The sequence below is a fragment of the Dromiciops gliroides genome, chromosome 4, assembly GCF_019393635.1.
Source record: "Dromiciops gliroides isolate mDroGli1 chromosome 4, mDroGli1.pri, whole genome shotgun sequence".
Lineage (NCBI taxonomy): Eukaryota > Metazoa > Chordata > Mammalia > Microbiotheria > Microbiotheriidae > Dromiciops > Dromiciops gliroides.
In genome coordinates, this window is record NC_057864.1 from 494,309,959 (window position 1) to 494,324,356 (window position 14,398).

The 14,398-nt window shown below is 56.5% G+C and overlaps 1 protein-coding gene across 4 annotated transcripts in view; it reads right to left on the minus strand.

The window, feature by feature from the left end:
* The window catches only part of DIP2A (disco interacting protein 2 homolog A), a 113,676-nt gene extending 99,565 nt beyond the window's left edge, over positions 1-14,111 (minus strand). For all 4 annotated transcript variants that reach the window (XM_044001645.1, XM_044001643.1, XM_044001644.1 and 1 more), the window contains exon 1: positions 13,880-14,111. In XM_044001645.1, coding sequence (XP_043857580.1) covers positions 13,880-14,000 — 121 coding nt within the window. In that variant the 5' untranslated portion in view covers positions 14,001-14,111. The remainder of the gene's footprint in view (positions 1-13,879) is intronic.
* Between the last annotated feature and the right edge of the window lie 287 nt (positions 14,112-14,398).

Below are 14,398 nucleotides of genomic sequence, written 5' to 3' on the forward strand. Positions count from 1 at the left end.
ACACACACGTATCAACACCCCAGGTCCATGAGCACTGTCTAGTATTTATCTCCTGTGACTTCCTGTGAGTGGTTCTCTTTGTAATCCTATTTATTTTACTCTATGCATTTTCAATCATTCCTCCTAGAAGGGCTCATATGCTTCACGGGGTTGCCAAAAGGGTTCTAAGACAGTAGAACGGCCCAGAACTCCCGGATGACGACAGGCTAAGATTCCCATTCTGTACAAGGATTTTTAAATGTCTGTTGATGAATTCCATGCGTGTCCATGCAGCTGACCAGTGTTTTGTGCAAACCAAATAAAACTCTTCTCTCCACTGTCCAGAACTGGGAGATTAACAGTTTAATTGGCACTATAAGAGTCAAGAAATTGGGAGTAAGTTTCACCTCTCAGATAAATAATGTTCTAGGGTCACGTGGGCGAGGTGCTGTTCCTGCTGTCTGTGCTGCAGAGCACTGCTAACCTTATGTCTCTTTAACAATAACTATAAAACCCTTCTGTGAAGACAAAAAAAGCAGCTAGCTCTCTGTCCCCGAGAAGCCCCTCTCAGGAAGAGCTTGTTCCTCTAGGACCCTCTGACCTCAGTGCCCATGGCAGCTGTCCTTGAAACCAGAACAAGACAATGCCCTTCCCCCAAGCCCTGGACTGGGGTGGGGGGGGTGCACGGAGCTTTCTGGCCCTCCCTCAACACCCTCTCCAGCACAGCCGGCAAGGAGGGAGTCCCAGGCCTTTCCAGCCAGGTTAGAAAGAACCGTGTCTCCCAGGCTCCTGGGCCACTGGGCAAGGAAGCGGGCTTTGCTTCAAGTTGGACAAGTCTGGCCAGGTGGCCCAGCAGCCTTGCATCTTGCCACAAAAGTCAGGCGAAGCAGGAGGACTCAGGCTTGGCAAAGTCCCCAGGCTGCTGTGGGCACTGCCAACTTGAGAAGGCTGCCCAGATGGCAGGCCTGCCTGAACGCTGGCAGAGCTTTTCAGGGAGAAAATCCATCTTATATGTAAAGAAATGCAGAACGATTCTGATTTTCTCAAAGCAGGGAAGGAGGAGGTGAGAGGGAGAAGTCTTTTTAGAGCAAAGAGCACTTGGGAGCCAAGGCAGTGGAGGTGCCGCAGTAACTATGGCTAGGAGCTGCCCTCTGTGCTCCCCACAAACAGACCTGGACCCTGCATCACACTGACTCTGGGCGGGGAAACCCAGAAAAAGTCCCAGTGAGTCATCTGCTCAGCCCAGGTAGGCTGAGGGAGAGGCTAAGCACCAGGCAAGAGGAGGTCCCAGACCCGTGCCAGGGCACTGTGTGTAGGGTGCAGGGCTAGGCGCTGACTGGCAGCTTTGGTGTCCACAACCCACTTCTGGGGGTGGACTGGGGAGGGCACCTGTGCCAGGGGCCTGCATTCTGGGATGAGGAGGGCCTAAAGGCAATGTAGGGAGAGAGGGGCCAGCTCGGGACCAGCAGTGGTAGTGTGGCTCCAACCCCAGGAGCAAAGCAGGGGCTCCCTTACGGCTTCCAGCCCAGTCTGAAGCCTGCAGAGGACCGGGGCCGAGTCCAACGGCATCTAATCTTCCCTCTGATCCAAGCTCCGGCCAGACCGCCCAGGAAGAGCTCAGCCCGGGGGCGTGAATCAGACTCAGTCCTTTGGGAAGGACCCCAGCCTGAGCTGTCCTGAGAGCCTAGAGTGACACAATGCTCGCTGCCCCCAAGAAAGTAGCCACGGGAGCAGCCAAGTCCTTCCGTCCACAGCCCCATCATCAAGTCTGAAGTCTGCAAATGGGCTAGAAGAAGGGACCAACGAAAGAAGGTGCTGACAGAAAGAAGGGCTCCACCACACCCGACCATACCAATGGCAGCCCGTTCTGTGGCAGCAAACAGCTGGAAACAGAGGCTGCTGACGATGGACCGGGACTATGGGTGAACGCGAAAGATCTCAGATGTGATGGAAGATGACCAGGGTGTCGAGAGCAGCACAGGAGGGCTCTGAACGCATGCCAGGCGGAAGCTGTGGACTTCCAAGGAGGGCAGGCCTGGAAAGGACTCGGCATTTGTTCTAACTGGGATGACAAGGTCAAATAAAAGTGACTTTTCCCCTTATTAACTACCAAAAACCAACTTGACCCCAACTTGGCCACAGAGACCCCGCCCTTGTGTGCCAGCTGGTGCCCCTGCCCTCCCCCCACAGCAGATGTCACCAAAGTTCTGGAGGCCTCCCGGCCGGGCCCCTTCAGTAAGCCTGGGACTCCCCTCAGTGCCCACTCAGCTCCAAGTCTTCAGACTGAGTTGGGCCATGCTCCCTCCCCACAGAAGGCAAACGCTTTGAGGGCAGGCACCATTTCACCCTTTCACCTTTGCACGGTGTCTAGCACTCGGCAGGTTCCCAACAGTCCCAAAGGAACCCCAGCCTCAGTGAGGGTTCCCTTGTGGTCCTGCTTGGCCCCAAACAGGGAGACATCGCTTCTCTGTTTGCCAGCTTCCCACCAGGAAAATGAGAGAAAGGGCCAGGACCCCTCTAAGTTCCCTTCTACCTTCAGTGATCCCCAAATTTCTAAGTGATCACATCCCTGGGATGAGGGGGGGCCCCTCCCTCGAAGGGCGTGATGATGCTTTTGTCTGCTCAGAGAAACTATTAAGCCTCGATACCCTACAGTGGGGGTGGGAAGATGAAGAGAAGGACTCAGTAAATCAACAAGTAATCTGAAAACTTTAACTCCTGCGCCCAATAAGGGAGGGATGGGGAGCCAGGTACAAGAAATCGGCCAGCAGGGCCCGCTTCCTTTCCTCCCTAGTAGCTCCCCCGCCCCCTGCTTGTTTTCCTCTTACCAGCAGTCCTTTAGCTTTGTGCTGGGGGAGAGGTGTTGTTTACTCCCCCCACTGTAGGTCAAGAAGGGACAGACACACCCTCAATTTCCTGAGGAAAGACCCAAGTGGTCCCTCAGGACAGCAGGACAAGTCTTGTGTTTCTTACCATGTTGGATACTGACCTTATGAACACATTATCATCCCTATATTTACCGTGGGCCGTGCTAGATAATGCAGAGGGAGAGACACAGATACGGACGGACACACACACACACACACACACACACACACACACACACACACACACACACACTCGGATTTTCCTCTCAGAACACTTGAAGCCATGTGGGAAAAGCCAGGCAAAGAGGTCCCGCAGTCTGGCAAAGGGAGGCTAGGCATACGGCTTCCCAGAGGTCCAAAGGGGGGAGGTGTCACCCAGGTCTGTGCCCCAAGAGAAACGTGCACAATAAACTGGGCCCTGATTTAGCAAAGAGGAGGGCGTTTAGTGCAAACAAAGTTCACCTAAGTGCAGCTGGACCAGTGCCGCCTCCCAAGGAAAAGCAGAGAGAGGACCCTGGATCCAGGAAGAGGCTGGACTCTATTCTGCAGGTACTAGGGACTCACTGAGAGTCGCAGCATGCTCCCCTCCATGAAGGACAGAAGGGAATCAGATGCCCCGTGGCCTCGGCTGTGGCAGGAGCTGGGGGGCACTAAGCTCCAGGAAAGGTCTGAGTTGACCTGGGCCAGCGGAGAGGAGCAGGAGCAGACAGCGAGCCATGCACCCAGCCATGCACCCCGCCCCCCATCTCCGGGTTTGCCTTCCATCCCCCCTCTGGACAAGACAAGTCCGCATTCCCTGGTCCAGACCGGGCCATCTGGGGCTTGGTCACCTGTCGACTGGTGGCTGGAAGTTCTAATCCCTCCTAAAAGAGCAGGACGGAGACTGTGCCAAGTTGGAGATGGCCGGCGTCTAGCCTATGGTTCAGTCCAAGTTTCAGGCACAGAAGAACAATCAGAGCTGACATTTCTATCCCGACCCATACAACCAACCTGCGGCAAAGTGCTGGCCTTAGCCCCACTTTACAGATGGGGAAAGGCCTTAGACACAGACCTCACGGGGAGCTCAGGCCTCCTACCCACCACAAAAGGGACAGACGTCTGCTGAAGGCAAGCCAGGTTCCTTATTGAAAGCATGCAGTGGGTGCCTGGGAGCAGACAGAAGCCACCTCCCCATTCGGTGCCGGGTGAAATGGACACAAAGTGACCCTGGGGCAGGGGCCTCAGGGGTCTGCGAAGCCATCACTTACTTTCCCTCCCCTCCAACGGAGCCTCGGCCTTTTTTCCAGCTATGAGTGAAGGAGACCAACCCCAGGAGCATCAGCAGGACCATGGACTGTCACCAGGAGGAATCCAGAACGTTCCACACTGGATGACGGTTGGAACGTGGAATTCCTAGGACCGAGCAGTGGGAGAACATCCAAAAGGCTGAGAAGCCTTCCCTAGTCTAAACAAATGAAGGAGGGAGCCAGGAGGGCCTGCTTCCCAGCCGAGAAGACCCGGAGTTTGCCCCGCTTCTGTCACTAGATGGGAGCCACTTACCTAAGCCTCAGTTTTTGCGTGTGTACTGTGGGGATAAGCTGACTCTAAATACCTCTCAGGACAGCCTCCCTCCCCTCCCCGAGTCCCCCCAAAGGTGGATAACTGGGTCTGAGGCAGACACCTCACTCTGGGCTTAAGCATCTCCCTCCCACACGCCCACTTGGACTTTTCTCCGGCTTTCCACCCAAGCTTCCCCACTTTTCAGGCCTGATCTGAAGCCATCCAGATGACAGGACTGGGAGAGATGCAGGGATGTGAAGGCCAGAAAGCACGAGGCCAGCCTTTTCCAGTTTTCCCAAAGAACTCAGATCTGGCTCTCACCTACGATGACCAAAACTGTCCCTGCCCCCTCTTAACCCTCTTTGATTCAGGTAGAGTGGGGGCAGCTAGGTGGCACAGTGGATAAAGCACTGGCCCTGGATTTAGGAGGACCCGAGTTCAAATCCAGCCTCAGACACTTGACACTTACTAACTATATAACTCTGGGCAAATCACTTAACCCTCAGTGCCCTGCCAAAAAAAAAAAAAAAAAGGTTCTGGTAGAGTTAGTCAAGTTAAAAAGTGCCAATGAAGCACCTACTGTGTGCCAGGCACTGTGCTAGGTATCAGGGAGACAAAGAAAAGTGAAAGCCAGCCCCTGCCCTCAGGGAGCTCCCAGTCTAATAGGGAGACAACAGACCAATAATTACCGATGGGATAAACTGGAAATAATCAAGAGAGGGACGAGCAAGCATGGAGGGGGAGCAGGAAGGGCTTCCTGAAGAAGATGGCATTTTAGTTGGGACTTCGGGGAAATGTTCCGGGAGGTAATAGGGAGCCACGGCAGGGTGAGGGGCAGGGAGGTCCTGAATAGAGAGTTTGCATGGTCAGACCTGCATTTGAGGCCAATTCCTTTGGACTGAAGGGGGGAGACTGAGGCAGGCGCAGTCCAGGCGTGAGGGGAGAGGGCAGGGTCAGAGGATAGCAGGGGTGTGGACAAGAAATCGTTATACAGGCAGACTAGGTAGATGTGAGGGGATAAGGAGGAGGAGACACAGAGGCCGTAAGCATGGGGATGATCTAGAACAAACTAGCATACTCAGGAAGAGGGGCAGGCCCGGCACAGAAGATGGTGAATCCCACCTGGGGCGACGACACAACATCTATCTCATGGGAGCTATCCAGTAAGCACAGGGAGATTCTCCTTTTGGGGTCAGGAGAGAGGTCAAGGCCGAGAATCATCAGCACAGACAGGAGAGGGGCTGCGGAGCGATGCACTGATCCAAGACAACGCAGAAGTACTTAGGAAAAATGCAGGCCGTCTCCAGAGAAAGAACTGACAGGACCTGAATACAGACGGAAGCAGATTTTGTTGTTAGCTCCTTTTTCTGAAGTTTTGTCTGCTGTTTTGCACGACTGCACATGTATAACTTATACTGAATTGCTTGAGTTCTTAAGGGGGAGGGGAGGGAGGGAGGAAGAGCATTTTGAACACAAAGTTTTAAAAATTGATGTTACATTTTGTTTTTACATGTAAGGTGGGGAAAAATTCTAAATAAATAAATAAACGAAATCTTAAAAAATAAACAAATGGATATTCATTCTTCTCATTGTTAACTACATGGGCAGCTAGGTGGTGTAGTGGATAAAACACTGGCCCTAAAATTGGGAAGATCTGGGTTCAAATCTCACCTTAGACACTTACCAGCAGTGTGACTCTGGGCAAGTGACTTAACCCCAACTGCCTTAAACATCCAGGGCCATCTCCAATTGGCCTGATCTGGACCCAGATGGCTCTGGAGGAAAGAGTGAGGTGGGTGACCTTGCACAGCCTTCCCTCACTGCAAGTCCTAACATCACCCTGATGTCATAGCCCTCTTCGAGTAACGAAGGACAAACCACCACCAATCCGAGCTGATCTCTACCCTCAGGAACATGCGCTCTTCCAAAGGCTTGTAAGCGTTGAGTGAGTTCCATGAAAGGTCTTGGGCACTTGAGACTGTCAGTATCCCCCCTTTTGTTAATTATATGCTGAGACCACCCAGCAACAAGGGGAGGGGGGACAAAGGTGCAATCTCCTATTTCTCCACATGCCCCTCTCAGGCAAAAGCCCGAGGGGTCCAGAGGGCCTGAAATTCTCTCCTAACCTACACATCAGGCCCAGTGATGGTGGCACACAACTGGAAGCGATGCCCCAAAGAGCTCTGGGTATCAATGCTCTCTCCCTCGGGGCCCTTTCCCAGGCCTGACATGGAATTCTGTCCCCCAGGTTACTGTGCATCCACAGACTCAACAGACATCCTGCACCACAGGACCAGAGGATAGAGGAGATACCCCAAGGCCAAGGTCAATCCCCATTCATCAAATTCATCAAAATAAAGCCCCAGGAGCCAGAGTAGGGATGGGGTAGCTGGGCAACTCACGCCACTTGGGCCAATGGCTCTAATTCTAAGCTCTGGCCAGTCCCACCAAATGGCCTGGCTCTGAGTCCTGGCTGCTGCCGGGCTCTGCCTAATCCAGAGAGGTTCACCACCTGGCTTTATCTCTGTCTTAACAGATTGTGAGGGGGCAGGTAGGTGGCACAGTGGATAGAGCACTGGCCCTGGATTCAGGAGGACCTGAGTTCAAATCTGGCCTCAGACACTTAACACTTACTAGCTGTGTGACCCTGGGCAAGTCACTTAACCCCAATTGCCTCACCAAAACCAAACCAAACCAAAACAAAAAACCAACACACACACACAAAAAAACCAGATTGTGAGCAACTTGAGGACGGGGACTTTATTCTGCCTTCTCTGTATCCCCAGTGCTTAAGTGCCTAGTATACAGCAAGTGCTTAATAAATGTTTATCAACCGACTAGAGGAAGCCACCCTGATCCACTGTGCTGTAAGTGCCTTCCCCTTTCACTGGAAATTGCTTTATAATGACTATGTATATGAGTCATAGCTACTTTTCTGGGTAAAAGATAGTGGGGTATAGTGATCTGAGAGATCTAGAAACCAGAAAGCCCTGAGTTCAGGTCCTGCCCCTGACACATCCTGACCATGGAACCCTGGACAAATCAATTCCCCTCTCAGTGTCCCAGGCCACTTTAATAAATCTAGGCTTCAGAGGGTGGCAGCCTGAAGTGGCAGAGGGAGATTCTTCACCAGGAAGTTCTCCACATGCCAATGAAGTCTCATGCCTCGTCGCCAAGCATCCCGGCAACACGCAAGCTCCTTAACAACTAGGAATGATGGAGCCTGGTGACCTCAGAGGCCCACTTCCCTGGGCCTCTGGAAGCAGAGTCAGGCCAGCCCAGCCCAGCCAAGGGCATCAAACACGGCCGATGGCCCCACCCAATCAAAATGTCCTTGGGCAAGGTTTAACACAATGACCCAGAAGATGGTATGGACCCATTCAAGGGGATGCTTCCCACAGACACCCCAGAACTGTCCATACAAGGAAGATCTCCTGAGGCAGGAGAATGTGCAAGATCGCTGGTCCTGTCCATCTAAGGGAGGGCAGGAGGGAGGCCACCTCATGGGGAGCAACAGGAGAGATTCCTGGGGCTGGTCCCCAGATTCCAGGATTCGGAGGCCGACTACACTAAGTCAGTGAGCCTTCTTAAGGGCAAGGCTTCCTGTCTGACACTGCCGGCCATTCCCACACATCGGGTCCCCAGAACAAGGCTCTGGGTGCTACAGCAGGCGTTTGCCCCATTCTGTAAATGAGGAAATGGAGCCTTGGTTTCCCATAATGTGTTTATGGAAACAGCCAGGATCATAAGCGGGTTCGAACCCAGGGCTCCGCTCGGGAGTCCAGCAGATTTTAGTATTCTCCTCTGACCCCCAGATGTTATCGCCACTAAAGGGGGAGGGGGGGGACATAAGAGAAAACACCAGCAAGCACTGTCTCATCCAGCCTTCTTTTCTCAACTAAACCTTCAGGAGAGTGCTCCAAGCCTGTGGGCACAGGCATCACAAAAACCTGAGAAGGGCATGGGCCACGGGCAAGCCTGCGAGTCACCTGCAGTGACAGAGGGGATCAGAAAAAGCCCTCCCCCGTCTGTCTGTCTGTCTGCTGTTTACCAAAAAGCATCTGACTCAGTGGCACAAAAGGCAACCTGAAAGGTGCTCCCCCAGCCACGGTGCCTCCCTTAGGTGCAGCACCTACCCTTCCTTGGCTAAGTGACCCAGAGCCAGCTTCTGTCCACACGACTGAGCGACACATGAACAGGCGTGCCATGGTCACTGGGGCCCGGCGGTGCCCTGGGCCCGCAAGGCCATCCTTTCTGGAGAAGTCTCCCCTACTGATGGGACGATCCTGCCAGTCTTCTTGCTCATGGGTATCTAGGTCAGGCCTGGACCTCCTCACAACTGAGGGTCCCCCTCACCCCTGAGAAACCCCCTGTTACGCGTGAGAAATACCCATCGGCCAAAGGCCAGCACACCGCTGGGTGGTGCCCGCCCGCAGCTCCTGCCCTGGCCTTTATATGGAGGACTAAGCCGGGGCCAGAAGGAGAACTGGGCAGTGTGGCGTTTCTCGGGACAGGCCTCAAACAGGCCACTACTCCACTAGTGCCCCCCAAATTCGTCCAGGGATGGAGGCTGCTCTCCAGCGGTGGATCACGGAATGCCCCATACTCCAAGGCAATGATGCCCAATGATGCCCAATGATGCCAGGGCACATGCGGAAGGGTGGAAGAGGTTACCATGACAGTGAAGACAGGCAAGTGTGCCAGGGAAAGGGGGCTGGCCCCTCACGTGGCCTAATGGCAGGGCAGCCCATGCACGGGCTGTACAGGTGCCCAAATGGGCAGAGTCTATGGGGATTTTCTAACGGGAAAGAGTAGAGGCACAGATGGGGTGTCAGGGTCAAAGAGAAGGGGGCGGACGGGGGGTGGGGGGGGGGGAGATCCATCTCAGTGGAAGCCTTGAACCTAGGCTCCGTGCTCTCAGACGCCAATGGCCGGCGGTTCCTTTGGAATCCTGGGTATTTGTGCTTTAAAACCACAGCCACTGACTAGCCAGAGAGTGAAGAGCAAAGAATGGGCTCTGGCCTGGGGCGTCCTCGGGGTGTCTCCCACTGTTACGAAGGAGAATGGGGGGGGGGCACAAAATAAACCTGATAACATGTGCTTAGCACCTTCTACCAACTCAATTTACCAGAACGAATCACAAACCACACCCAGACACAACAAATTCCTTAACTTCGATTTCTCAAAAAGAAAAACTGGACTATTTCATTTGGTCACAGGCTGGAGCTAAACAAATGAGTGAGGAAGGCAGGAAAGCAGGGGAAACAGTAGCTCCTTAAATAAACAATGAAATGGCCTGTAAAGGAGGCAAGAGACTGGGCTTGGCTAAGAATGAGGATGAATACTAAGGGACCAGCTCACACTGGACAAAGCGGCCGGCACTTTAGTGCAAGGGTCTCCCTGGTGACTCCCCCGTCCAGGGACCAGGATGGCAGCCCCCGGGGGCTCATGAGGCTGGGAGCATTGGAGGGGGCCCAAAGTCCAACCTGAGTGCCACATCCAATAGCTCGTCACAGACCAGACCAGTCTGTGGGCTAGAAAAAGTAGTCCGGCAAAACACAATCTTTGACTTTAGTCGACAAATGAAGGTATTTTGTGGGTGACTTGTCACTGAAATGAGGATACAAAATACTAATCCCCCCAAACTGAGAGACAGAAGCCTGTGTTGTTCTTAAAACCTCCAACGCAGCTACATTTGGGCACTTCACAAGGCACTTCACCGGCAGGTTTCTCCATGCTATGTGTCTTACAAGCTAAGATCCCACAGCCACAGATCCAGCCCCAGCGGGCCCGGAGACTTGTGAGGGGTGTCGATTATGGCTGGCAGAGACCTTAGAGAATCCCCAGTGTCTACCAGCTAAGGAAACCCGGAGTCAGAGGGGATAGAGTGACTTGGCCAAGGTCACCCAGTTCGCGGTCAAGCCAAGAGGAGCAGAGTCCACTTCCCACCACCCTCAGGCTACTTGGCTGATAGCGCTGTCCCTGAACTCTTTGGGGTCTGCTGCTTGGGAGAAGTGCTAAGACTGGGCAGATCTCCGACATTTCCACAGGCGGCCCCAAGCACGGGCACACACGAGCCACGGCACATCCTTGGGAGGTTGGGCAGCCACAACAGACCACCATCCGGCTGCTGTCCAAAGGCTAGGAGCTCCAAGAGCTGCAATGCTTCAGTTCCAGCCATGCTCTGAGACTGTCTCCTATGTCCCAGAAGGCCTGCTATCTCCACTGGTGGGGGCAGGGGGGAGGTACCCACAGAAACCACATCATGAAAGCCAAATACCCTCGTGTTAAGGAAATGTTCTCTCAGAGTAGAGAAGGTTCTGAAGGGCAAGGTCAGAAGAAGATTCCCTGCCAAGAAGGGGCTCCAGGGCCTGGTGCCTGGGAAGAGCTCTCTGATGCCAAAGGCTTCTGACCAGAGGAATGCCCACACGTGAACGCCAAGCTCAGTCTCATTCTGCCCCAAGATGCCCAGACAAACCTCACCTCGTCCCTAGTCAGGAGGGCCCCTCAGCAAACCCCGAGCGAGGGGCTCACTTCATCCCAACATACTGTGCGTGGCCCCCAGCCCTGCCACTGCTGTCTCCCAGGAGCCTCAGGCTTTAGGCTCCAATAGTGGCCCACACGAACGCAGTCCTTGAACAACAACCCCCAGGTCCAAAGTACCAGCAGGACCCTTGGACCATTTTACAGATGGCTAAATGAGGCTCTGGCAGGGGGAGTGACACCGGTTAAAGGCCTAAGGCAAGGGATGGACTCCAGCCTTCCCGCTCCCCACCCGGCCCAGGCCTCCTAAAGCTGCTCGTGCCTTCTGTCCCCAAACCTAAGATGCCACCACACGTGCCACAGTGGCCAGAGAGCAGTCCTCAGTGGTCTGGCCCCCAGAGCTGAGGAGGATCATCCAGGGAGTCACACAGACTCCCCAGCACCTCCGGGACCAAGGCCCAACTCCTCCCCGAGCCCCTCCAGTGTGGCTGTTAAAGTCTTGCTTTCTGAGGTCCTCGTCACCTCTGTGGGACACCTTATCCCCCTATTCTATCACAGTGCAGGGTGGGCTACGCACAGTCTCTCCAGGGCTGCACACCAACCCCTATCTCTGTGCCTCCCCCCTCAGCTCTGCCTCAGTCTCCCCCATGGACCCCCTTGAATGCTCTGAGGGTAGAGCCAGTGTTTCAGACTTGTTGTGGATCCAGGCCTAAGGCACAATGCCTGGCACACACTTCACTGGAGCTTACTGACTGGGCTGGCCAGCCCCCCCAGGCTGGTCCTGTATTAAGGAGGCTCTCGGAGCCTCCCAGAGCCCTGACCCTTACAGGGACCCTGTGAGAAGGAAAGCGGAGACCCAAGAGCACAGCAAGAGGCCTTCTCACATGCAATGAGGTCTCTCCAGCTGCAAGTGGGAGGGCGAGGCAGGGAACTGGTGACCTAAGAGGGTGGCCCGTGCCCTCCACATCTGTCAGGCACTTCACAGTTTACAATGCCCTTCTCCACAGACCCTGGCCTTGCCAAGGTCACAGCAGGGGCACCTCTGGGCAGGTCCAGGGCTTCACAGGCTCACACAGCAGGGCTAAGCTGTGCTTGCGTCCCCCGGGGGCAGCTCCCCAGGCGCCATTTCACTGAGTGCCAACACTTGGGTGAGTTGGGTGAACTGCATTCATCTTCCCAGAAGAGGAGCCTGCGAGGATCCGCCAGGGGCCGGGTCCCAGGGCAGCACACCCCTCTGGAGGGAGTCAAACGGCCTCCTTTGGGGACTTCAGCCTCAAGGGTTGCAGAGGGGAGCCACTGCAAAGGCTGAACACCAGACTCACCTCATTGCTCCAAGAGCAGCCTGGACACACTTCAAGCATCCTCCATTCAATCAAACCACCTGCACCCACTGGGCACGGACTGTATGCAGAGCACTGACTGTGGGAAGAGCACTGACTGTGTGCAGGGCACTGTGTGCCTGGGGCCAAAGCACCCATTGGGCACCAACTGTGTGCAGAGCACTGACTGTGTGCTGGGGGCCAAATCACCCACTGGGCACGAACTGTGTGCAGAGCGCTGACTGTGGGAAGAGCACTGACTGTGTGCAAGGCACTGTGTGCCTGGGGCCAAAGCACCCATTGGGCACTGACTGTGTGCAGAGCGCTGACTGTGGGAAGAGCACTGACTGTGTGCAGGGCACTGTGTGCCTGGGGCCAAAGCACCCATTGGGCACCAACTGTGTGCAGAGCACTGACTGTGTGCTGGGGGCCAAATCACCCACTGGGCACCGACTGTGTGCAGAGCGCTGACTGTGGGAAGAGCACTGACTGTGTGCAGGGCACTGTGTGCCTGGGGCCAAAGCACCCATTGGGCACTGACTGTGTGCAGAGCGCTGACTGTGGGAAGAGCACTGACTGTGTGCAGGGCACTGTGTGCCTGGGGCCAAAGCACCCATTGGGCACCAACTGTGTGCAGAGCACTGACTGTGTGCTGGGGGCCAAATCACCCACTGGGCACCGACTGTGTGCAGAGCGCTGACTGTGGGAAGAGCACTGACTGTGTGCAGGGCACTGTGTGCCTGGGGCCAAAGCACCCATTGGGCACCAACTGTGTGCAGAGCGCTGACTGTGTGCTGGGGGCCAAAGCACCCACTGAGCACCAACTGTGTGCAGAGCGCTGACTGTGTGCCTGGGGCCAAAGCACCCACTGGGCACCAACTGTGTGCAGAGCGCTGACTGTGTGCCTGGGGCCAAAGCACCCATTGGGCACCAACTGTGTGCAGAGCGCTGACTGTGTGCCTGGGGCCAAAGCACCCATTGGGCACCAACTGTGTGCAGAGCACTGACTGTGTGCTGGGGGCCAAAGCACCCACTGAGCACCAACTGTGTGCAGAGCGCTGATTGTGTGCCTGGGGCCAAAGCACCCATTGGGCACTGACTGTGTGCAGAGCGCTGACTGTGGGAAGAGCACTGACTGTGTGCAGGGCACTGTGTGCCTGGGGCCAAAGCACCCATTGGGCACCAACTGTGTGCAGAGCGCTGACTGTGTGCCTGGGGCCAAAGCACCCACTGGGCACCGACTGTGGGCAGAGCACCGACTGTGTGCCAGGGGCCAAAGCACCCACTGGGCACCTCGCACATCCACGCCCGGGACCCCGGAGGGGGGGGCAGCCTGTACAAAGGCCCGGAAACGGGAGCCGGAGCCCCGGGGTGGGGTGAGGGGGGGAGGAGGCCGCCCCAGGACAGCCCGGGAGGGGCGGGGCAGCCGCGGGCCGCGAGACCCCCACCTCACAGACAGGTGTACTCCCTCCCCCCAACTTTGGGGCACGCCCACGTGAGGGCACAGCGCACCCCCCTCAGCCCCGAAGTTTCAAGCCCCGGAGGAGACCCCGAGAACGGCCCCAAAGGAAGCCCCCCCCAGCTGGGGGGGATGGGGGAGGGGAAAGCCTCCCGGCTCGGCGGGGCGGCCCTGCCCCCTCCCGGCCCCGCCCCTCTCAGCCCCGCCCCCCCCTCCCCTCCCCCCAGGCTCACCCTCCGACAGCTCCAGCTCCAGCTCGGCCAGGCCCTCGCGCACGTCAGGCGGCAGCGCCCCGGCCTCCAGCCCCCCGCCGCCGCCACCGCCCCCGCCGCCGCCGCGCTCCCGCTCCGCCATAGCCCGCACTCCGGCCTCCACCTCCGCGACTCCCCGAACTCGGACCCGGAGCCGGAGCCGGGCTCGGCCTGGGACGCGGCCTGAGAGTCGCGAGCCCGCGGAGGCGGAGCCGCCCTCGGAGCGCGCGCGCGCGCCCCCGCCCGGGAGGGGCGGGAAGGAGGAGGAAGCCCCGGCGCCGCCTAGCAACGCCGACGAGCTCGACGCCTATTGGCCGTCCGCGCTCCCGGCCCTGCCCCCAGCGCCCTGCGGCGGAGGCCGCTCCCGGCGGGCTGTGCGCGCTTGGGGCGGGGCGGGCTGCGTGGGGGCTGCTGGGACTTGTAGTCTGCGCCCTTCCAGGCCCGCCCGTGGACAGAGGGACAATCTAAGGAGAGACGGAGGGAGGGACGAGGTTCCCTCCC